The sequence below is a fragment of the Amblyomma mixtum genome, chromosome 9 (assembly GCF_055824585.1).
Source record: "Amblyomma mixtum isolate Tamu chromosome 9, ASM5582458v1, whole genome shotgun sequence".
Lineage (NCBI taxonomy): Eukaryota > Metazoa > Arthropoda > Arachnida > Ixodida > Ixodidae > Amblyomma > Amblyomma mixtum.
Window position 1 is genome coordinate 78,734,214 of NC_143020.1, and position 25,458 is coordinate 78,759,671.

General features: G+C 43.8%; 1 protein-coding gene across 1 annotated transcript; it reads right to left on the bottom strand.

Annotated features, from left to right (window-relative positions):
• Positions 1-1,498: 1,498 nt before the first annotated feature.
• On the bottom strand, positions 1,499-24,464 carry LOC149329828 (organic cation transporter protein-like). Its single transcript, XM_089560529.1, has 11 exons — positions 24,327-24,464; positions 21,969-22,360; positions 19,264-19,367; positions 18,691-18,845; positions 17,769-17,937; positions 11,962-12,109; positions 6,541-6,632; positions 6,099-6,313; positions 5,215-5,396; positions 2,678-2,823; positions 1,499-1,643 (listed from the first exon to the last, which is right to left on the bottom strand). Exons 2-11 carry the CDS (start codon positions 22,347-22,349, stop codon positions 1,553-1,555), a joined length of 1,683 nt encoding a protein of 560 aa, XP_089416655.1. The 5' UTR covers positions 22,350-22,360; positions 24,327-24,464; the 3' UTR covers positions 1,499-1,552.
• Positions 24,465-25,458: the final 994 nt, after the last annotated feature.

Consider the following 25,458-nt stretch of genomic DNA (forward strand, 5'->3'; position numbering starts at 1 on the left):
GGCGGTAAAAACCCATTCACGGCAAACTGCGTTCAGCGAGAAAGCCCCTACACATGTCACAGAGCTGCAGTTGCAGGAATCTGACAGGAATCTCCTAGCGTCGACGCCACGTACGCTTCGCTTTTACGCAATCTTCTGGCTCGCTCAAGCATTGTTTCCGGCAAAAATGGCATAATAATTGTAACGTGACGCAAGCGTATCAGTCTTACCAGGCTTAGTAGTCCGCCTTTTATGTCCCTCTAACCCACCAATGATAGTAAAGCTTCAACTTTCTTTTTGACAGTGTTAGCTGAAAAATGAATTTGAGGCGTGGCCTATGACATGAACAACATGATGTCTCTATAGACATAATGAATGGGAGCTTACAAGTGTTCTTCGTGAGGAAAGTATTATAACAGGTGCATCCTACCGATACTCTCTTATGAGTGAGAAAGGTGAACGGGGACGTAAATAGTTGAATTAAATTGAATTAAACGAAATAAATTGCACTGCAGTTCAATTAAGTAACCTGTGTAAACGAAATTGATTGATGTAACGTTAAGAGACAGGCACAGAGTTAAATGGGTCGGGGAAAAAACGCGAGTTCATAATTTCGAAGCTGAAATCTTAAAGTCGAATTCAGCAATGGCATTGCAATTTGAACATGGCAACCGGTTATTTTGTAGTCAAATTAAAATGCCGATGCTGAGTGGGTGAAGAGAAGGCAAAAATAACAGGGGGAGGCAGGCCCAGTTCGTCTGGTTATCATAATGACGATGATGATGAAACAAAGTTGGTAGAAGTGCTGTCGGCCTCAAATCATCTGATAAGAAAATGCCATGACGCAGACTTCGCGCCCAGTTGTGCCTGGGAAATAACGAACATTGAGGCCAGGAAAAAGTACTCGGGTTAATACGTTAACGCACAAGTTGTGGTCATGTGGCTCGGGGGATGTGCTAGAATGGCGGATGTTTGGAAGGCTGCGCTGATTTCTTTGAAGCAGGCAAGAAGGTTTTCTTCTCTTCCGATCACAAAAACACTACTCGTTTTCAAAGTACTTTGAACAATCTTATTTCATTTGCGCGTATTTTTTCCAGATGATTACAGTTGATCTTTGCCGTGTTTCCCGTAGAAATAGCAAAACTCTTCTCTACAAACATTTCTGCTTTTCTCGCTCTTTAAGGGCTCATTACTCTGACAATTGCGCTTCTTATTATGGTTAACTTTGAGAACTCTATACGCGTAGCTTTTGCGAAGGAACAGCAAAAAGACACTTATCGCTGAAGCAAATACTTTACGATTTCATCAGCGCGAACTTGGTTAGGAAACTGTGTTCCTAACCGTGTTCCTAACCGTGTTCCTAACCATGTTCGCGCTGCTGAAATCGTATGGATTCCCACCAACTAGCCCGCCAGTTTGTGTTACTTTACTTTCCCTACCCAATAGGGGAAGCTTAATCCCGCAAATATGTCGTGTTAAAAAAGAATAGATGTCAAATTAAAGGAATCGCAGCCGAGCGGCCAGGTTAGTACTTCTTTATTTCGCTGTGGTTCCGTCCCTTCGCCTACTGCGTTCAGCTCTTGTTGTCTTCTGCATGCTCTTCGGTCTCAACGGTGTTGTACGCGTCGGCGTTCCTCCTTTCGGCCTTCTTTTTCTTCGATAACCTGCCAGAGGAAAAAAGAAATGTCCAAAGTGAAAACAGATTACGCTACGATACAAGTATCATAAAAAAAAACTGACTGAGAGCGGCGGCGCACCCCAAAAAATCTCTTTCTGAGTGAAACAAAGCTAATAGGACGCTTATAAACTCACTCTAAAATGAGATCAACTTTTAGTTCAAAACAAAAAAGTACTGTAGGGTCGGCCATTATATTCTAGAGCATTGTTGCAGAGAAGCATAGACGCGCGGTAGTCTACGGAACGGTGGTAACGGAACGCGGTAACGGAACGGCGGGGCTAAGAATTAACATGCAGAAAACCAAAGTAATGTTCAACAGCCTAGCAAGGGAACAGCAGTTCGCAATTGGTAGCGAGGTGCTGGAAGTAGTAAGAGAATATGTCTACTTAGGGCAGGTAGTGACCGCAGATCCGGATCATGAGAGGGAAATAACTAGAAGAATAAGAATGAGGTGGAGCGCATATGGCAGGTTCTCTGAGATCATGAATGGTAGCTTACTAATGTCCCTGAAGAGAAAAGTATACAACAGCTGTATCCTACCGGTACTCACCTATGGGGCAGAAACATGGAGGCTAACAAAGAGGGTTCAGCTTAAGTTAAGAACAACGCAGCGAGCTATGGAAAGGAAAATGATAGGTGTAACGTTAAGAGATCGGAAGAGGGCGGAGTGGGTGAGGGAGCAAACGCGGGTTAATGACATCTTAGTTGAAATCAAGAGGAAGAAATGGGCTTGGGCAGGGCATGTAATGCGAAGGCAAGATAACCGCTGGTCCTTAGGGGTAACGGAGTGGATTCCAAGAGAAAGCAAACGTAGCAGAGGACGGCAGAAAGTTAGGTGGGCGGATGAGATTAAGAAGTTTGCGGGGATACAGGGGCGGCAACTGACAAAGGACAGGGTTAATTGGAGAGACATGGGAGAGGCCTTTGCCCTTCAGTGGGTGTAGTCAGGCTGATGATGTTGATGATGAGTGTGCCTCGAGAAATCAAGCTGCTTGTGCTTCATTCCATGCCAAAACTTACTTGAGTGCAGAGTACAGCTCGCCTTCTTCTAACGTGTCGGGAAGAGGACTGCCAAATGTTTCCGGAAGCAGCATCATGGCCAGTGTTATGACGAACAGCATTGCGGAGTACAAAATGAGGACGGTCTGCTCACCCCATGTTATCATCTGAAAAACATATAATTTCAGGGATGCTCGAGGCAGTTTCACTTATTCTACACGTCACACTGCATAAATCGAAAAAAGTTTTCGGTACTTCCAACCGCAACAGAAATCGGTCCGCATAATACGAAAGAATTCGGTCGGTTTCAAATGATCGTTTTATTTTTTTTTATTTTAGGTTTTACGTTTCTACTGTATGGCGTGTTTGCAAACGCTAGTGATGCTACTTAGGCCAAGCGAACAGACCGCATTGTGAGAATCGCGGTTGAGTTGAAAGAGTGCTGATGTTCTTCTAGACTGCACAACTTGCGCAGACGAGAAGCGTAATTCGAAGGTCAATTGCAGTTGTCTCGTAAGTGCCGGTAACCATGAAATGGCTGAGAGAGCACTTGGTTCCCCCGTGAGAGCGCCATACATTGCAATTTTTGCTTGCGTATTTGGCTGAAATTGACAAAGTTTGAAACCTTTTCGCTTGTCCGTTCGTGTACGCTTGCCATGCACTGAAATTTCTGTCTGAATACCAGGACATTGGGCTTCTTCACTGTTCTGTGACCTCATATATTTGCTCTTTTCAATTCTTCACATTTTTATATTTTCTGCACTCTCCCCTTTTCAACTTTTCTCCGAAAGCCCCCTCCAAGTGCAGAATAAGATGTCAGTAGTGCTTCTGTGCCGGCTAAATTTTCTGCCTTCAGTTAAGGACAACATCTATCTATCCTTTTCCGCATTCAAAACATTTTCATCACCTCACGTTTGCTAAGCCGCTGTTTCTGCCACCTCAGTATATTTCTTCAGTGCTATACAACGCCCCCAACGTCGACGCACGGCCATGTAAAACATTATTTTTCGTTTTCATGCATTCTGTCATGCGCTTGGGTCAAAATTATCCTTCGCGCGGCCTCCACAGCCGCTGAAACCATGGATGAGCAAGGCACAAAAATTTCTGTGATAAGCTTTAGAGTTCCACAATGATCCACAACAACACAGGAATACAGGCCGGTGCAACACACCGCATTTTACAAATTCCAACAACGCGAAGCTTATTCTTATGTGCTCGTCAGAAGGCTCATGTTCGAGGTCGCATGCTGTTTCTGCAGCGCGTTGCTGTTTGGTGCAAGATTTAAGCTTTGCTGAGTGTTGATAAAACACCTTGGAACCCGAAAGCGCCCTTCTGCACTACATACAGCATGCCCATAAACAGAATCATGTATGTAATATCAGTTATCTGCGCAATTATTATTTTTCCGGGCTGTTTCGTCCACTCTGGTCCGGAAGCAGTCATTATCCTTACGCTTGCAGGCTGCCTTTATGTGTTGACGAATACGTGCAGGTTAGTTTTGCTTGGCTGATTATGTACAGATATGTCCCTGCGTGAAAGTACTGTATAGTTTGTTATTTTAGTCATGCGGGTTAGGCTGTGCCTAAGTTAAAATGTCTTTTTATGCAGAAATGAATGCCTTTTAAATGTTTCATTTCCTGAGGATAATCAGTCCATCGCTCAGTTTTTAGCCGTTTTTGACTACCTTCTTTCAAAATTTTTGTTCGCTAAAAATCAGGGAAGACACTCTGGCGAACGCTTATTGCTGCTTTTGCGAGAAGGATGAATAAAAATCGTGGCGTATTTGTTCTTTGTTGCTTACTACAACGCAGGATCCTGATCAGTATAAATAGGACGAAGGTGTCGTACACTTTCTACTACGGTGCCAATTTAGACAAGTTTCTTCTTGATGCTGAATAAAAATTAAAAAAAAAACCATCGGGCGCACTTAAGGAACTTATGCCCGATTCAATGAAGGCTTTTCATTATTGTCCGCGAACTCTACTCTAATTCTATTTCAATTTTACTTCAACCCAATTCTAATTCTATTGCAATTCCATTCTGTCCACAAAAATCTTATTCTATTCCTTTGCAGCATTTGTAGTTGTAAGTTCCATTATTCGATACTACTATTCAACATTGCGTATTTTCGCGCTTTTAATGACGCCACACCGTTTCGACCAATTGCGAGTTTTGTGACACGGCCACCTTTTCGGCGACGCTGGATTTTGCGTTGTTGATTCACCCAGTACACTCGTACTAACACTTCAGTTCCAAGTGGAAAACATGATAATAATAAGCGGAACGGTCGTAGCTCTTGGACGCGTGCATGATTAGGAAATATTCATGCCTTCTAATGTTACACATCTCTTTCCGACAGAGCAGCGCACTTCTAAATATATGTTGCTTCTTATCGCTAGCGGAGAGCGGCGCAACATTTGGATTGTTTTATACCCGACTCAGGTTTAGGGTGGTTGGTACTTGAGCCAGGCATCACGAATAGTAATTTCTTCCTTCTTGGGACAGGTTAGCAACGAATTATTCCAATTCAGACTGAATAATGGTCACATGATAATTACGAAAACGTTGATCCAAGGCTCGATGGCCGCTCCCAGACGGCCCACGGTGGTGCAAAGCCCGAACCCTCCGCTTCGGGCCACTGTAGGGAACATTTCATTGATGAAGATGAACTGAGTAGTGTAGCCCAGGGTGTACGTGAACCATCCAGCCATTCGGATGGTCGTACGAACGGCCAGGTATTCTGCAAACGGGGATATTTATACAGTATTTACATCACCTCTTTTGAAGAACAACTGCATGTATTTAGACTATTTATATGAAAAAAGTCGCACAGCATTAATAAAGCTCATGTGTTATCACAATATTGTGCGGAGGGTAGTAGACAAAATATGCAGACAGCAGAATGCGCTGTAAGCACGGAACTGAAGAGGAAAGACAGAGTCGCACTGGGTACAATATCAGGTGTTGTTTTCATAGAATAAAAAATGATGTATTCGAAAGCAGGCACACAAAACGAAAGCAAAAATGCCTCAGACTAGAGAACGGCCATGTTCTGAATTGCAAACAAAATGAAATTGTCTGTCAGTCGCTGGCAAAAAAGCGTAATATTTTTATGTCTGAAGTTTCATTTTGAAGTTTTTTGTGCCCTCTGTTCTGTATTTCAAATTACCTGGGGCTTAAATATCTGAAAATCATTGTAAAGTTTTTGTAAAGGAGGGCAAAAATCTGCTTTTCCTTCAATTTGATCACGAAAAGACATGAAAACGCGCACGTCCTTAGAAAGTCGTTCTATCTCTGCCTCTGCAAAACATAAAAGCTTTGATACAAAGATGTCTACGATATATCTGCTCATGCGAAAACTTACATGCGGCGGTAATATGTTCTGTAGGAAGTTTTTTTTAGTATGTGCAATCAGCGCGTTTACAGTTGAAGCTCAACAAACCTTTGGGCGTAAAGGCTGTAATGAGCAGAGTGACGCTGAAGAATCCGTAGCTAGAGATCATGATAGGCATTCGCTTGAGGTACTTGGTAGTCAGGAGCGACACAGTGTAGCCAAAGAACTCCAGGGTAGCGGCGATGGCAAAGTTCATATACGGGTTGCCTCCGAGAGTGGTAGCAGTTCTCGCATAACCGTAGTACACTATGTACGAAAGAAAACTGAAATTGACAAAACTGAAATTAATTTCTGTCCGGCATACGTTCCCAACGTCGAAGCCGTAAAGCAATAAGAACTCGGCTCAACTATTTTGCCTTTTAGTTGGAAATGCTCCTCCAAGAAACAACAACAAAATTTGTACCTGTTTTAGAAAATAGCGATAAAAATGGAGGTTCACATAGACCCCCAAGCGACAAAATTCAGATTTTAAAAAGTTAACTTCACTTACGAGCACATGATTAGTACAATAGTGTTTCTTCGTAGATATTTAGTCTTGAATAATCCGAACACCGAGATGTTCCCCCTATGAGACTCCAACGCCTGCAAATAAAGCAATAAATATATTTTAGTTTTCTGGTACGTTCCTTCATTCCCTTTGTCTACCTATTACAGGCTTGTGAGAAGCAGGTACACTTTAATAATTTTAGTTAGTTTCTTAGCGTTATTTTTCCCTTTAAATGTGCGATTCTTTACTGTTTCTTGCAGTCTTTTATGTCTGCTCAGTAATATTCAGTAGGAGGGGAGACCACGTTAGCGAAATAACAATAAAAAATTACAGAAAATTCTTAACTTATAGCATAGGGACCAATATCAAATCCATTTCTGACAGCGTTCAGTACTCTCTGAAAACAAACCGTGTCTGAGGCGTTTGTGAGGGTAGGCTTTGAGCAATGCCGGGTGTTTTTTTCAGAAGGTCCTAAATTTTTAAAGAAAGGTAAATTCCTTGAGATTTATTTTAACCCTGGGGCTATACTGAGCGCTACGGCGGACGCCAGGTAAGAAGCAAACTGCTTTAATTAGTTCGCTGATTTACTGAATACGTTAATTAACTTTTATAATCTTTATTTTAGGGGATATGTTGTCTTAGAAGAATTGGAGATCGTCTTCCAAACAGTGCAGCCAAGAAAAAAATTGTCATAAACAAATTTTTTGCGCGCGGTACGAAGCGAGAAAAAGTCACCCTGGTAGGCAGCTTCACACTGTAACACAGCGTCTGTGAGCGCCTGTGACGTAGCTGGCTCAGCCCTGCGTTTTGTGTCAGTGCGTTTTTGTTCCAACGCGGCATTCCGTGAGGCCGCGGAGCGAAGCGAAACAAGCAGCGATAGCGCAGGCCGCCCGTCCGGGCTTCAGGTGATAGCAGTGTGAAGCAAAGCGCAGGGCGGAGCGAACTACGTTAGAGTTGCTCACCGCCGCTGAGTTACGGTGTGAAGATGCCTACGAGGGTGACATTTTCGCGCCTCGTAACGTGCGTGAAAAATTTTTATTTAAAATTGGTTTTTTCTCGGTTGGACTCTTTGGAGGACGACCTCCAATTCTGCGAATACAACATAACCCCTAAAATAAAAATTAGAAAAGTTTGTTAACATATTTAGTTAATCAGCGAACTAATTAAAGCAGTTTTCCTCTTGCCTGGCGCCCGCCGTAGCCTCCAGTATAGCGCCAGTGCTAAAATAAATGTAAAGCAATTTGCCTTTTTTAAAAAATTTTGGTCCTAAAAAAAACACCCGGTATTGTGGCACTTTTCCCTTCTGTCTGAGCCGACATCTTGAGTTTTTATTCCTGTTGCTAACCTTATATGACGTCATTTCAATAGACACAAATATTTTTCAAACATATCACCGTTCTGAATGCCCTGTTCTCACTTCCACAATCTGCACGATGTTTTGAATAGGCGATTATTCCCCTAGCTATGCGGCGCTCTTTGGATCAGATTTTAATAATTTTCATTCAAACAAAAAACAATGAAAGCGTTAAGTAATAGATTCATGGAAGAATTAGTAGTCCAGAATCGTTATTTGTTAGTGAAGAGACGTTAAATCGATGGGTGTGCTTTTCTTGCCCGTTTAAGGACGTTAGAGGTCACTGCGGCACCCGCATTGGAGTAATGCGTAAGCATGAGTTTTCAAACTTCGCGCCACGCTTCGTTTTCAAATTTGGCGTCACGTGTTGGCTCCGCCCACACTTCCGGTCACGTGTTTCCAAATTTCCGGCGTTTTCAAATTTGGAGTCACTTTTGCTCCAACCACTTTTTTACATTTTTGACTCTAATTAATTAACTAATTAAATAACCTGAGCCTGCCGATTTCACAATGATGTTGTTTTTGATGGTACCTGCCGTTTTCGCATAAATCGTTCTGACGTAATCTTGCGGATAAGCTCCGCAAACATACTGATATACTGCTTATGCATTAATTACGCATTAATAACTAGTAAGTAAGTAAGTTTTTTATTTAGGACAAAATTTACAAAAGATTCTCCCCTGGGTGAGTAGGCTAAAGGCGATTTCCCACCTGACGAGGCCATCCCGTTCTTGACAGCAGAGGCAACTATTTACAGGGTTTGAAAACACGTGTAAAAAGTACATCAAACAGATCGTAACAGTGAAATTATAGACAATACATTTAAACCAAGTATGTACAACATATTTTTAAGAGACTAAAAGATACAATAGGTTGAAATCCAAACAAAGAAAATGTCAGCTTATGTACACCAGAAATAAAACAAATCAGACAAAATAAGAAATAGCGTAATTGCATTTACACATTTGAAATAATATTTGCATTTGTAAAAAATACAGGATACATATGATGCATGGAAATTCCACCTACTCCTCCATAAGGTACATAAGTTTCATTGCTTTCTTGATTTTATGTTGTGACGGATTCGCCGATACTGTTTCAGAGATGGCAGGATATATATTCAGAAGTCTTGGAAGTTGTGTGCACAACCTGTGGTCTCCATAGTTCGTACGTGATCTGGGTATTTGCACTGTATTTTGTCTAAGTTCATAGGCGGTAGATTTGTTACAGTATTTAGCTTCAAGTGTTGACCTGTCCGACTTATACTGGCGCATTATTTCGAAGGACATTTTATATTTCATTAGCTTACTAATTAGCTTAGGTTACTAGGGGCCATATCTGGAATACATTTACTTTACTGTCCCCTCTGGATGATGCAGGTGAAAAAATCGCCGAATATCGCGTTGAAGAAAACATTATAAAACTTGAATTCCCACAAAGTTACGTAAATAGAAGATGGGCCGCTAATAGAAAGACCGCTTAATGCGTCAATTTTTAACTTATAGATGGGTTCAGGGCGCAATCGGAAATACGTAGACAAAAGTACAAGGAAAAAAGTTGTGCGGTAAAAAAACAAGAAGGTCGAAGAGGCGAGGCACACACTACAGGAGTTTGCTACGCGTCTTCGGAGTTTGTCGAGTTTCTGCTCGTCACTGTTATTTTCTGCGCTACATAACATACGTCATTGATTACCTTATATGGCATGTATGCGCGGTTAGAAATGGACAAAACATGCAAGTTTAAATCTGGCAACAGCACCCAACATTTCATGCGACGCCCGCACTTCCAAGAGCAGTTTATTCGTTCCCTAGTACGGCGTTGAGTACACGCTGACCTCGCACATTTTATTCAGAAGCCTTGCCTGACTAGCAACGAAATCGTGACCTCAACAACCGCAAATGAGATTCGCATAAATGTTGTGGGGAGAAAATGCAGTTAACGCGAGGGCTCTATTCACCACATGTCATGAAGTGTAAAGATGAAGGAAACAAGAACAGTTGTTGCCATTAATGTTGTCAGACAAGAGGCACGTAATAGACAACTGCGGCTATCTAGTATTTGCAAAGACACTACGAACTATTGTAGAGCTGGTAACCGAATGAGTTGTTCCCACTTAAAACTCTACTGGTTAACTTCGATGCGTTTGTGTTCTGACAGTGTGCTTGTTTCAGATACTGTCCACGTGTATGGCAAGGCGATCATTTCATTGGATGCTAGTGTTATATCTAGCCAGCTGTCTGTGTGCGGTGTCCAGTACGTAGGAGGGGATTCGGATCGTTTAAAATTAACAGGCCTGAGGACATAGCGAAATTTAGTAATTTCCCACTCGTGATATCACAAATATATGGTCCTCAGGCCGTATGCTTGGCGTTAAAATCGCCCTCCAGGACGACCGACATGCCCTCTGTTAGGATGAGTGCTTGTCGAATGTCATCAATTGTTTGTGTCATGGGAGTGTGTTGTGGTGCGTACGCCGATATTAGTAAGCAAGATGCGGTGGCCGTTAAACAGATGATGGCTACTACCAGGGTGGTAATCAGAATGGGAAACATGCTATAATGTTGTTCTGCAGAACTGAGGATTGGGCGAGTTGGTGGTGATTCATCGTACAAAAACCAGCGCTTACGAACACGGACAGAGGACAAGGTGCAACAGACTGACTGCGCTGACCTTACAACTGAATTTTATTCATACGTAGGCAGTCAATTTATACATTTACACAGTGTATCCGGGTTTGACAACATGTCTTTGCGCATGTCTGTGTAAATGTATAAATTGACTGCCTACGTATGAATAAAATTCCTTTGTAAGTTCAGCGCAGTCAGTCTGTTTCACCGTGTCCTCTGTCCGTGTTCGTAAGCGCTGGTTTTTGTACCATGGATAATGTTGTTGTCGTGCGAGGATCGCCGATCGAGGACGCGACAAGGCGGCGAACACGGTCCACTCTGGCGGAATTCCTGGTATGATGTCTGCGCGTGTGTAGGGGCCTGAAATCAGAGCGAAATGAAAGCCTCCCTCCCTCATTCTTTCTGCTAGTACGGGGGTTGCATTACTGCAGTGGTCGGGGTTTGTCTGAATGAAGAAAAAGGTCAAAATAGGCATTGTAGTTGTTTTCTGTGAGGGATGAAAGTATATACGGTTGGGGTAGGAATGGCCCGTGCATGGAAAACGTGTAGCGTGGAGGAGAACAAAAATGATAAGGGTGAAGGTGTGGAGAGGAAGAAGTGGTAAATGTTGGACAGTGGAGACGTGAGGGAGGGAATAGGGTAATGTAGGGAAGTGATGTTAGTAAAAGTAAAAAACCAGGAACCGTGTCGCGCCCAGCGCTTTTGTAATGGGGAAGTGTAACAGTGAAGTGTACATGTTTTGAAGAGCGGAGGAACCGTGCTTTTGCTTTGAACTAAGAGGAGAGACCGTATAAATAGAAGGGTTGCAAAAAGAAGGGAGTGTGAAAAGGAAAAGAGATGAAAGAGGCACATGGACTGACCATGTCCATCGGGAAAAAAGAAAAGAAGTGAATCGGGATGCAGAGAGTGGTGTGAAATTATACGGTCAGCGAAAGGCGATAAATGGGGATGAAATGCTGGAAATGAAGATTGCCGCCGCCGTAAGCGGAGAGCAGGGCGCCGGGCAAATTGTGTGCGTAGAAGGAAGAGCACGGTCCTCCGTTCCTCGTAATGTACGTGACCATGTTTATTGTGTTTTATATTCTGTACGAAGCCGCATCTTTACTATCCTTTCGGCAAGGATGGAGCATTCTTTCGCCCCGGCCCTGTGAGGAGGGGCCTCCCGCCCCGCACGCCTGCACACGGCACAAGCCACAGCAGTAGCGCCGCCAGAGGCAGCACACGCCGTTACAACGTGTGCACCAGCGCAGTTCGTGCATATCGCCCTTACTGCATCCGAGGCGAGGCGGCAGTTTCGGTGGGAGTGGCCGTACTGCGCACAAAATGTGCAAAGGGGTAGTGCTGTTTTGCTTCAAACCTATGCTCAAAAGCATATTACGAAGCTTTACACTTGTTAGAGCATCCCAAAAAGGACCAAATCTGAAAGACAGAGTACATACTTACATTCTGTTTCGCTTTCGTCAAAGTTTCAACCTCTTTCTCGACATCTCGCACTTGCCTCCTGTTGAAACGAGCAATCTTGCGGATAGATTCACACGCTTCTGCTTGCTTTCCCATGGTGACAAGCCATCGGGGCGACTCGTAAAGCCACCTGCACAATGACGCCGCACAGAAATGAACACACTTAGATACTCATTTGCGTTTGCCGCGCGATGTGGATGTCTGCAGTAATTACTGTTCTGCAGGATTGGCGTGGAAAACGTTATATGGAGCTTGTGATGCAATATTTGGACTGATACAATATATGGACTTCTGCTACAATATTTGGAAAGACCGTAGCACGGTAACTCTAGGAGACTCAATTTTATGGAAATGCAGGCAAGCTGCTTTGTCTAAATGCTCGTAAAAAACATTTTATAGTGTTTTTCTCGCTTTATAGATGTTATCGTTACGTTAATTGCGATGCTTCAGATGCGATTAATGCTTGCGCAGTTGCTCTTGTACAGGTAGGGGCTTTCCACATAGTAGGCCATTCTCGTGCCATTAGCGCCTGGTTCTTTCTTAACAATAACAAATTATATATAAAGATATAAAAATGCACTGCTGAAAAATGATGCAGCAAAAGTAAGGTACAACTAAGCAATATATCTCAGCATACTACAACCAGTTGCCGGTAACTATTATGTTCTTTTCATGGCTATAAGAATTTTATCTTTGTTTCTGCACTTTGCAAGATCATTATTTATAGAATTGCGGATGAAACGGGTTCATTAACAGTTGATTCATGGGCGGACTAGGTGAAACGCAGTGAGCAGCATAGCCAACGTCCTTCGCGGGTGTGCAGCCTCGTTTTCCTCTAACGCGGTTGATACGTGGAGCATGCCAATTGCCCCGGTGGCAGATGAAGTTAGTCCCGGGGTCATTCAGGATGGCTGACGGTGGGAGCGTTCGATACGAGCCACATGGGCTACTTGGGTCTTGGAAGAGCGGCGACTGTTCGCGGTCACTTCGGCATGGACGTAGCTGACATCACTCGATTGACTCAGACCGACGAAAGGGCCGGAATACCTGAATAAAAACTGGTACGAACGGCCCTTATGCTATGGCGTTCAAAGCCAGATAAAATCTTCTGGAGCGTATGTAGCCAGAACATGACACTCAGCATTGAGAAGACAATGTGCGTAAGCGGGCCAGTCGACGAGCTTCTTCAGTGAGAGATAGCAACTGCCAGGTGGAAAGGTCTTCATTAAGCGGGAAGAATACGGCATCCTTTAAAGAGCTCGATATCCTGAAGCAGATCAGGTAGAAGTGAGAATAGTAGATGGCAGTGCTTCGTGGTGTTGTATACGTAGGTCACGAATGGCAACAGTGCGTCTAAGTTCCGGTGAGCTAATGCAATACGCATGGGCAGCATTTTGGTGAGGGTGTGGTTTGTGCGTTCTGCAGTGCCATTGGTCTGTCGGTGGCAAGTCATGGAGTGGCAGTAGTCAGAGCCGCAAAAGCCTGAGCCGCTCTTCTCCGACGTCAGCAGTACACTGCGTTCCACGGTCGCTGATATAACATGGGGAGCCCCATGAGAAGGATAGTAGAGTGCTGCAGAAAAGACGAGACATTACTTGCCTCCGCTGATATAAGCGCTGCAGTTTCCATGCAACTGGTCAAATAGTCGACACAGACTTAACCTTCTACCGTCCATCTGAAGGCATATGAAAGGGACAAAGCGGGTCGACGCCAACTTTTACAAAGGCGACGATGGTGGCTTGACCGGCTATATAAGGCTGACTGGAGGAGCGGACATTGGAGACATTGTCAATCATCAGAGATTGCGACGTACTGTTCAGTTTTCTTACGCAGATTCGGCCTATAGAAACACTGGCAAACTCTGTGCAGTGTACCGAAAACCAAAGGTGGCTCGACGGGATGGCGTTGTTCATTGCGTTCAGCACATCATTTTGGAGGCTTTGTGGAACAACCTAAAGCATAGAGGCATCATCAACCGAGTAGTTCTTGCCCAGGATCCTGTTTTGAACGATGAGCGGCGTAGACCGTGCTCCTGTGTGGGCCGCAGGAATGAAAAGCTGCAAGGTGGGGTCATTTTTTGCTCTCGCCGAAAGGCCTCTCTATATGAGCAGTATGGACAGCGAAACCGAACACCTCTCAGAGTCTTCCTCCCTGCTAGATGCAGGTGGAAACGAATGGCGCGGCCAGCAATCGGCATCAAGGGGTCGGCGACCACTATTGTAAGCGTTATAAAAGTCATATTTCTTCAGGCGCAGAGCCCTACGTGCCAGACGGCCAGACGGATTGCGCAGAACTATGCGCCAGCATAGGGAGTGAGATCGGTCACGATCGTCAACGGACGACCATAAAGGTACGGGCGGAACTTGTGGACAGCAAAGACAATAGCTAAGCATTCCAGGTCAGTTGCAGCGAAGTTGCTCTAGGAAAACGTTAATGAGGAAATGGCATACGCATTAACGAGCTCGGCACCAATATGAACCTGGACAAGCCCCACCTGAGGGCCGTCACCACTGGGATCCGTGGGGATCTCTGTGACAGCTGTATGATCAAATTAGTGCAAAAGAAGTGCCGAGGTCAGAGCAAATTTCAGCTGGTTGTAAAAGGAATCACACTGCGGTGTCTACACAAACTGCGAGTCCTTGTGCAGAACAGAAGTGAGAGAGTGTTCAAGGGAACCTGAAAAAAACTTGGTGGAGATATAATAATAGTCTGAGGAAACTTCAAAACCAGTTTAGGGTTTTTGGCTTTGCGAAATACCGAACTACAGCAAGCTTCTGCGGATATGGACGGATTCTGTCCTTATCCGCAAAGCATTCATGATCGAGAGTTTGCTGCTCTCTTCTTCTGCAAGTGGAACTACTTGAAATTTTGAAGAGTCCAGCCTGGCTGACGCAGTTGAAAACGATACTAAGGTTTCATTGTGTTCTTTAAAGGTGTTGCCAAACATAACCACGCCTTTCAAATACTCCAATCCACGGAGGACCGTATCCGTGAGATGATCGGAAATCACAGGCTCATTATACAAGCCGAACGACATCACCTTGAATTTGAAGAAGCAGTCAGGAATCATGCGAATAGTGCAGTCTGAGTGCGAATAGCTTCAGTGGTTCTTGATTTAGGCTCACTTTATTCCTGTGGCCGCAATACGGAGTTTACTTTTTTAGCACTCTAATACTGGCAAGAATAAAAACTTGTGGATCCTAATTAATTAAATGAAAGTTGTCTTCTTGGAATTTGATTGATGTATCTTTATTTACTAATACCGAGCTTGTGGGTCAACGGACGAGCAGTATGACACCGAATGAAGACAGTCGACAGCGTTGTGAATGCATGGTAATGGTTACCCGCCCTTTTTCGGTACCGCACTGAAGCGGCAATAACCAGCGGAAAATATATATAAATTCTCTTTCTTCTTCACTAGTGTTACGGGTTCGGGCGACGGGCTGCAATACTCCTGAATGACTCCTTTCTGCAGCATCTCTTGGGCCTGACCATGAATGATTTTGCGCTCGGGTACAGAGACTCGATAAGATTTCCGACGAAGGAGACTGGCATTCTCCGTGTTAGATCCGGTCAGGATAATGCCGAACATGCGGTCATGAAGCGTTAGAACGCCCTGTAATGTGTGGGCACGTGTCTCGGTAGAGAGCAGCGACTTATTAATCATCTATCGCAACTCAGTATAATAGTGCGGAAAATAGAATGCGGTTCGGAGATAATCAGAAACTGACGAGACAGTGTCGGTAACATAGTCGTCAAATCTCGCGAGTTTAAATCCCGATGGCAGACGCACTGGTTGTGCATAAAGGTTGAGGGCTCACACGTGGGTGCAACCGTCCACTACCTCAATGACGGCATGTGGGACAATACGTTTTGCTTCAGCACACTGAGTATGTCCCGTTCAACTATGATGTAGCGAAGCCCCAACCGAATTACGGAAGATAGCACGGAGAAGAAAGCTGCTACCTGAGGTGGCAGGAGCGAGCAAATACTAGCAAACAACTTGAGCCAGCAAAGGCAAGCCATTGCGACTTTGGGGTGGATCTAAGACTAACGCAGCCAGCGTGTGTCGTCGCACATATATTTCGCCGGTTCGAATTTCTAGTCTAGTCCCACGCACGCTAAGAAGCCAATTCCCAGGATTGCGTCATGAGTAGCACGTTGTAATACAATAAATTCTGTCCAGAAACATTCTCCACTTAGTGTGTCAGAGGCATAGCAAAGGCTAACTGGGACTTAAAGTTTAACCCCCACCCCCACTCCACAAAAATGACAATCGACGATGCGGGAACGAAATTGTCATCACAGACACAGCGGTACCAGTGTCGACCAATGCTACGGTTCTAAAATTGTTCAACCACGCAGGCACTTTGTTCTTCAGAAAGGATCATTTTGGCACTGTGGACATTGTGGTGTGACAAAGTCAGCGGATTTACTGAGAGGCAGCGCTCGCGACACAGGGGCACAACGGCACAACGGAGGCTGAGAGAAAGCTGTGCCTTCTTTGATAGACACGAACGTGCACTAATTTTCACGTCATCTTTAAAACTCTTAATTCAAAGTAATTTATGCTGCGGCTTCGAGAAGAAGAAATTTGGACCATCGTCATGCTTTCGTAGGCACTGCGTTAGGAAGCCCTGTTATCCCCATGCGCCTTCTCTCAATTAAGTAGATGCATCATCAAAAAAAAAACTGCTTGCAAAATGAACGCTTACTTGAACCTGAGCAGTTTAGACACCACTATCACCTCGACGTCGTGATACTAAACTACCCTCAGGAACACACGCTTTTCCTGTTGCATTTTCTCACTCCAACATCTACTGCGGCGTATAGAACGGTCCCATTCCTCCGTGTTGCGCACTCCTCATGTAACGCCGCAGTATCCACGGTAGAGTGGGTCAATGACTTTGGTGTGGGTGCTAATCTTTATGGGTGAATGACGGGATTACATCCGCACTGAAACTATGTAGGTGATGCCTGAAAGCGTTACGCAAAGGCACGTTCTGACGTCAATCTGCTACTGCTAGACGACCATAAAAAGGCTACATAAGAGGAAAAGATTGCTCGGTGAACAGTAGTAAGCGGTATAAACCAAGCAACACGCTTAAATTCTTTGAGAACATAACTGAAACATGTCCGGTAAAGTCAATGAAATAATCTATGAGTACTGTGCGACTCAGGTCCGTGAACTGAGCAGTTTCCGGAAACTCAATGTTTTCTGCACTAACCGCTTGAAGACACAGCCGCGAAAATGAGCTAGTATTTCGGATATTTGCTCTATAGCAGGGAATGCAATCCAGTATTCGTAATCTTTCATTGTCCACTCGGTTTAGTTCATTTTGCACAAAGGCAAAGTAGGTGCCTGCTTAAAAGCCATGTCGAGTTTTGCGCAAGAATTCTCGCAAGGACGTTCTCATTGTTTTTGCTGGCATTTTGGTTCCCCAGCTCGTTTATCAGCGTACACTATTTCGCTCTATTTAACAATCGTCAGTGCATATTTTGCCAAATTGAAATTCTTTGTGGAATTGGCCGTATTGTAAAGCAGCGGCTCTCTGTGAATTTTGGTTACATATATTGTTGGATAAACGCTCGTTATTAGCTGAACAGACCTAGAGCACATAGATGTAGTGTGAAACTCCTTTCTTGTCACAGCAAGAAAATAGCCGTTATATGAACAAATTTGGTGCTTTCTCCCTCCTACATTAATTACTTTTTCCCTCCTTAAACATCTCGAGCTGCTTATAGCGACGAAAAATAATTAGTAGAATACTGAAGCTGGATATATTTACGGTAGTACGAGGAGGATTGGTGCTGCGAAGCATGCTTGAACGATGATGAGTGTTCTCCAATCCTGGGCGAGCCAAACGATGCCCGGTAAGAGAAGAACACCGACTATCCAGCCGTACCCGTAGCAGACATTAAGGGCAATCCTGAACTTTGGTCCGATCGTTTCTGCAACTACATAAAGAGAATAACAAAAACAAAATCAGTATCATTATATACGGATTTTCTCTCCCATCTATGGCCAACGAATGGTGTAATTGAGTAATAACGACTACTATTTTTTGCTTAACGTGAAATTCCTAGGAGGTCGCCTTTAGGAGAACATCAATGCCCCATGAAGAAGCTTGAGAACCCATCAAAATTCAAGAAGCATAGCTTGTTGGGCCAGTTGGTGCATGGTAAGTGGACAACCAGCAGAAAGGACGCGTTCCCAAGCAGGAGATGTACACCGGAGAACGCTGGATGGTTGTCCTGTGTACACCTCCTCTTTGTGAACGCGTCCTCTCCCCTTTATTTCCACTTACTATCAAAATTCGTGTCTGAAAAATTTGCTCACCATTGTTTTATAAATCTTCCTTTCAAGAAAATGACCTGCATTCAAGTGCCCATGCCAACAATAGATATTATTGAAGTTTAAAAGCGAAGACTGTGTGTCATTGTCAATAAAATCTTCTTATGTAAAGCGTGCCTGCCTTAGTGCCATAACTCTTGTGCCGCTACCGGGGTGGAGCTAGGTTAAGTAAAGCCCTTTGAGCATGTGCAGTTCTTTGTGTGGCAGTAGCTTGTCAAGAACTTGAAATGGGTCTGCGCATCAGACCACCTCTCTTATTGTTGCAATTCCTTCACAAACGCACAACTGAAACACGATGCTAGCGCGTTTTGCTTTAAAATACCTAACATATAAAATGGATCACTAAGTGTGCTTACGCAGGCTGAAGCACGCCACCTGAAGTCCTGAGATGGCGAATGCAACTCCTACTCTGGCTGTTAGAAATAGGTTAAGACTGCTGCTGAAAGTCATTGCGGTGGAAGACGCGCAGAGAAGAATGCTGCTTCCAACAGCTACAATCCTTCTTCCAAACCTGGAAAGAGAGTAATAGGCATCAATTTTTCGTTCGGTGACAAAAACAACGACTGCACGAAATTCAGCATTTGAGAGTTTTGAATCCTTTTCGATCTTAAGTACGAAAATTCCAGGTATATAAATGCAGTTTCTAGAACTCGTTGCTCTAAGCAATATTGTGTGTCCCGCTAAAGCATATTTACTACGCGTAGCTCTTACAGAACACGCGCACTAAACTTCTTATTGACGTTATATGAGTCAAGTAATAAAGAAAAAAATACTAATTCTGCTGCTCATGAGCTTGGGATTATAAATTCTGAGGAGTCGCGATTCGGACGCACGGGAAAGATTATCGGTTTGCGTGCTGGGTACAGCTCCACGTAAAAAAATACCGCTTGGTTTTAAAACCAGAATTTCTGTAGAAACAATGCACGTACCTGTCTGAAATATTTCCAATGACAAGTATTCCCAGCATCAAGCATGCCATGTAAGTGCTTTGTATTAGAGACCTCTTCCACGTGTTTCCACAAACCAGGTTCCACTGGAAGTTGAAGAAAAGCATTACTTATGTCTTCCCTGAAAGACTATTCTACATCCTTTTCCTTAAATCTAGTGTGGGTTAAATGGGGCCTAAGTTTCCCTTCCCGTTTCTAAAAAACATGTGAAACTAAGCCAAATGTGGCTTACATTACGAACGTTTTCCTGGCTGCTTCATTGCGTGGTTAGTTGAGTACTGTCAAAAGTTTAGGTTACGGTTCCATATGTAAGCAAATAGGCTCAAACATGCTTATTTAACCGTCTCTTGGAGAATGCGTCTCAAGAAAGAGACCGGAAAGCTTTGTTTGTTTCACATATTTTTGTGAGACTTCTACTTCCAGGATGAGTGAAGGTTTGCTTCGTTTTACTGAGGCGTATTTAATAGCTGCGTCATGTTTAAACGAAGAAAAGAAAGTGCATATTCAGCTGATATCCTAAGCACAAAAAGGTTCCAGTGCCCCATGAATTTTATTGGAGCTCAAAGCGAGTTTTATAGGGCTCGGATGCCACATGTAAAATAAAACAAAAACCAACAAAGGTTATATTGAACCGAAAAAGAAGGCTTTCCTACACGAACATTGACAACACCACGAACCCAACAATTCTGGAGAACAAAAAAAAAAGAGTTTTGAGAGGGAAACCGCTGATGAATGTGACGTCGTCATACAGTGTAAGATTTCACTATGACAATCAACATGACAGCTGATCACCTGTCGGCAGTCTCTCGTTCTGTTTTCTATTAACCATCTTTCTACCTTCAAAAGCATTCCCCATTTGTTTCCTACCGCAGTCTTAATGGTTGGAGACGTATGATGGAAACACTTTAAGGGGAAGATTTTGCTGCATATCTGAAGAATGGACCATCGCATTCAGTACTTACAAAAGACTATCAAACAAGTTTCAGATTTTCGAAATTTTTGTACGAGAACGTTGGACTTGAATTGCTAATAAGAGGAGCCTGCTGAAGCAAAATCTTCAGTCTTAACTTGGCACCTTGCTTTTATTACAATAATTTAATGCAGTCTCAAGGAGTGCTCCTTAAGTCATTTAAGGCCTTTATGCTCGTGGCGTACACGACTAAGAGCGAACCACTAGCCGCACCGTTCACGTGCCCTTTTTTAAACGGGCTCCTGCCATAACAATGGCGGTACTCTGTGGCATTATACACATTACAGATACAGCTTTCTTTTCTTCCTTTTATGCCTTTCGTGAGGAGAGATAGAGCGGCAGAAAAAAGTTTGGTGATATAGCCAGTATCAAACATGAAACAAAGGATCGCAAGAAAAAGAGGTACGAGAGGGAGGTGGTATGTAGTAAAGACATTAGGTAAAAAAATTCCAGCTGAAAATTCATAATACATCTCGCAAGTACGGTGTCCTCTGAAATGGAAACTGTGTTTTGTGTGCCCTCAGGCCTGCCGTTTACTGCGACCGCCATCCGATGATTTTCCTCCCCTCCAGAGGATGGGGATCATTGTGCTATCGTCTATGCTACAGACGAACGCTTAGTAATTTCCTCATTAGTTTGGGGGCCTTTGCACGTTGGTACATGCTTTAAAAGCTCGAAATAAGCGGAACAAAAGCAACAAAACGATTGTCTTCTTCACTTCAGTGACACTGCGTAACTTTCCCCTTCACACTCGGTTTAGTTTTGTTTTATTTAACGTACATCTCCACGAAGGTGCATTGACCCTCTGAGCCAACGAAGCGAATAGCTTTAGTAGAGCTGCAAGCTTAACTAGTTTGTGGATGGTCATCTTGGAAATGGGCAAACTGCGCTAGAAAACACGGGGGAAGTAGAAGTATACAGGATGCCGGCGGACTCATAACTGAAGTTTAGTGGATGAAAGGTGACATATCTACTGTGAACGAAAATCACGTGCTCCAGGCTTTAAATTCGCTGCCGTCGCCACTGCGCGTCCAGATTGAAGTTTACATGTTAGAGAAAAGTGCTATTGCTAGTCCTATTTCAATCCTTCTCCGGGACACGTACACACAAACGTATCATATTTAAAAGAGCAGGAAGCAATACTCCCACCCCATTACGTTCTGCAATGGTCTTCAAATTCTGTGCCACCTCATGCTGGTAAGAAATCACAAAATTATTTCGGACAGACAGGGCGGTCTGTTAATATTCATTTAAAGGAAGATTTTAACAATAACTTCTGATCGGACATTCCACATTCCGAAATATTGCAGGGTCTGTGAAAAAGAAAGGCAATTAAGACGTGCCTTCGCCTTTGAGATAAGACTAACATTTTATCCACGCATAAGGACCCTTGTACACTAGAGTTGTTCAAGGACTGTACTTTAAAGAAAAAAAAACACGTGTATGTGTTAGCGATCCTTGCGTTGCACTTGGTGATTGTGAAGTTCGCTTTCTGGACGCCAGGTTGCCACGGCAGCGAACTGATAGCCTTGAACACGTGATTTTTGTTCACTCTACGTTTGTCACCTTTCATCCTGTAAAATTCTGTTGCGAACCTGTGCGCATCCTGTCCAGCTCTGCTTCTCTTTGCCGGGCTTGTTTTTTAGCGCAGTTAACCCATTTCCAAGATATGCGCACCTGTAAGACATATGCACCTCAAGATATGAGAAATGCGCACCTCATCTGTGGCAGTGTGTCCAAAGATGTGCTCATCGTAAGTCCACGACTCGCAGCTCTTGATCGAAGTGTTGTCGGGCACCAACTCTCCGCTGGTCGCGTTGTGCAGCACGTCGTACATGGAGCACTGGCTGTGCGATTGAGACTCACTGTCGTACGGGATGAACCGTTCCTTCCACTCGACCTCAGTGATGTTCTTTAGCAAGTCCGCGGTAAGGGCATGTGACGATGACGGTCGGGAGCACCAGTGCTCGTTGTCAGTGACGAGGAACACGTAGGCGAGGTTGTTGAGGCCAGTAAGTATGCCACGGTATGTTACATACGCCACGAAGCACGCTTGCCAGGGGCCGAAATGGCCGATGAGATCTAAGACCTCCGTCATCTCGCCGTGCCCTGAAAGCGCATTGGTAGGTAAGGGCTCTTGCCACAACTCTCCTGAAACTAACTTGAAATCGCTTCGATTATCCTAATAACTGTCTTGCATTCGAAGGATAATATTGGCGTTTTTTATAAAAATCACGAACCACGTGGTTCATTGTAAAATGTGAACTTTGATGCCATGTAGCCTGTGCCCCTCATTAGGAAGCTTGGTTGATGATTGGTTTATGGGGTTTAACGTCCCAAAGCTTAACGTCCCAAAGCGACTAAGGCTATGGAGACGCCGTAGGGCAGGGCTCCGGAAATGTCGACCACCTGGGGTTCTTTAACGTGCACTGACATCGGAGAGTACACGGGTCTCTAGAATTTCTCCTCCAACGAAATTCAACCGCCGCGGCCGGGATCGAACCAGCGTCTTTCGGGTCAGCAGCCGAACACCATAACCACTGAGCCACCGCGGCGGCCATTAGGAAGCTTGTAGCAATGATGTAAAAGTCCACCTTATTCGTGTCAGGGTTGAAAAGTCTCGTACTTACGAACAAAACTTTTGTATGTTCCTTGAGCATAAACAAAAAGCGTTCAAGCCTTAATTCAACTAGGCCTAACCTCTCATGACCGGATATAACAACACAACTATCAGCTCCATATACACTTAGGTCCCTTTACGAGTCAGTTACATGTAAATACTTTACTTTTCTCCTCGCTTGCTTTTGTCTTTCTGTCTTTTTTTTATTCCTAGTAAAAGAAACAACGTTTCCGGAAGTGTACTCGAGCAACGTATGAGCAACATCGAATCTGGTAGACATCAAGCATCATATAACCATCATAATCAACACTGATTCCTTGGATAAAATCCAGAGGAAAAGTCAACAAAATTTGCACATTTTGAAGTGAATCTTGAAGCTGAACAGCGAAAGCATTCTTTTTTGCAACGCTTTAAATTGTGGTAGCGAAATAAATTGCGCCATTATCACGTGACTAGTTCTTTGTCTACAGTGCCCAACTTATCACTGCGTGAAACTTCACTTGGATTATTTCGTTTTGAGGACTTGAAAAAGTTAACTAGCGATTATTCTGGCCCATTTTATCGCTTACACCACGATTTGTAAAGGACATGTTTGGATTCCAGTGCTTTCATTATCTACGGGGTCAGTTGAAACACTTTTCAATTTTTACAGACAGTGGGAAAGATGCGTTGGCATGGAAAGTCCGTGGTGTCTTTAATCATCACCAGCCGAAATCCACTTTCAGTACTTGTATTGTTGCCTAGTATTTTAGTACCGCACTCAGCACCCAGAGTTTGAAGCCGATAAATCTAACATTTCTATTCCTTACAGAGGAACATTCACCAGATCTTTGTCTACATCCTTTCATATCCGGTACCATCAGAAATTGCATTTTCAAGTTAAGGTTCTGGTTGATACCTTTTGTAAATAAGTGGAATATAGCAACATATATGCCCGTTGGACTGCTAGAACTTTTACAATCAGCCCAAGGCAGGTCTTAATAAATGAATGGAGAATACAGACAGAAGGGAGAATGACGTAGAACTGAAATGGCTAATCCTGGTTCCCCTAACCATAGTAAATTTCCGTAAACTACGGATTTGAGGAATCTGCGAAGCATCCTAGGGGCCTGCTTTGAGAGTGCTACTGATTGCATCTTACGGACGGAAGTGTATTCTGTTTTCGGTTCTTGCTTTAAGAGCCGAGAGCTGTTATTAAATGAAACCTCAAGAAGCAAACAAGGCGGTCTCAAGAAGATGGTGCGACCCATATCATTTGCGTAGTTGCGATAGCCAGCTTCGGCTAAGCGGTCATCACATATCCCGACACTGATTGTTTTGTTGCAATAGCCTTTTGCAGCTAGATAGTTTCAAAGCTTTGTAGAGGATAAATTCCTTACTCTGTCTCTAGGAACGAGAAAATAAATGTTAGAATGACCACTAATTAAGGAATGCACGCAGAGGATTGAGACTCACCTCGCACCTCGCTGGTCTTGGATGCGCCAATGTCTCCTTCACAGGCGGCATCCGCATCAAGCAGGTGATAACGTTGGTGCCGTAAAATGCCTAGATTACTTTACAACGGCCCTCTTCTCCTATCTCCTGCACCTGTTCTCTTATGTCTGTGACCCCACCACCATGAACCTGCCTAATTGTTGTGGGGAGCCCATCACATTCGTGAAGCTGTAGAGGAGTGTCACTGATACGTTACGGCTTAGAGCCTCTGCTTCCGGTGCTGAATGAGTTACAGGTGGAGTCTGATTGCACCTCTAACTACCAACAATTTCAGCCTATCGACCTCTCTTGAAGACTAAAAAGTAAGCATCCGATCAGATTTATAAGAGCCAAGATGAGGAGATGTATGAAAAATAGAAAATTGCGAAGCAGAGGGGGAGTAATTTTCAGTAGACAACCAAGTCGAGTTATAGGTTATCGTAACTAAATACTAACGAGAAAGGAAACTTTATGAGGACTACTCATTTGTACAACTTGTAACCAAGGGAATGTAATCGAGTTTGCGTGGCTACCAAGAGGAATGAAACATGTTTTCTGAAACAAGGAGTGAGCTCGGGAGATGATGCGATGCTTATTCGGACACACGAGTCATGGCCGACGCAGCTATTTTTTCATTAATTAATTAAAAGACTAGCGCATGTAACTAGGAAACAGACATAGAAGAAGACAGGACGAGCTCATCCTGTCTTCTTCTATGTCTGTGTCCTAGTCACATGCACGAGCATATTTTGCACGAGCTCTGTTACCGGGTTGAAAACCAGTTAAAAGCCTTCTCATTCGGAAAGCTTCTATGACGATCGAAGTTTTGAAACTCGAATGACTTCACGTGTCAGTGTTGATGAGGCCATTTTTTCCCGTGTGCATACGTATTCTCTCTTTTGACGCCTCTTTCCCACTCTAAAAGGTAGCACCAGAACGAGTAAAGATGGTATAATTACATGTTTCGTAAACAAAGCAGATGCGGCTAAATGACGAATGAATAGCTAATGCCCCCAACATATGAGGGCTATATACTGCCAGTATTGCAGCGTTGGCATAGAGTGAAGCTGTCGGTAAATATTTTTTTGACGTGAATGCCCTTACTTAGATTTGC

Coding starts and splice junctions, on each gene's coding strand:
- LOC149329828 (XM_089560529.1), bottom strand. CDS start 22,349: ATGACGGAGGTCTTAGATCTCATCGGCCATTTCGGCCCCTGGCAAGCG. Junction 19,368..21,968: donor GACACACTGCCACAGATGAG/GTGCGCATTTCT, acceptor TTCAACTTCCAG/TGGAACCTGGTTTGTGGAAA. Junction 1,644..2,677: donor GAGCTGTACTCTGCACTCAA/GTAAGTTTTGGC, acceptor TTCCTCTGGCAG/GTTATCGAAGAAAAAGAAGG.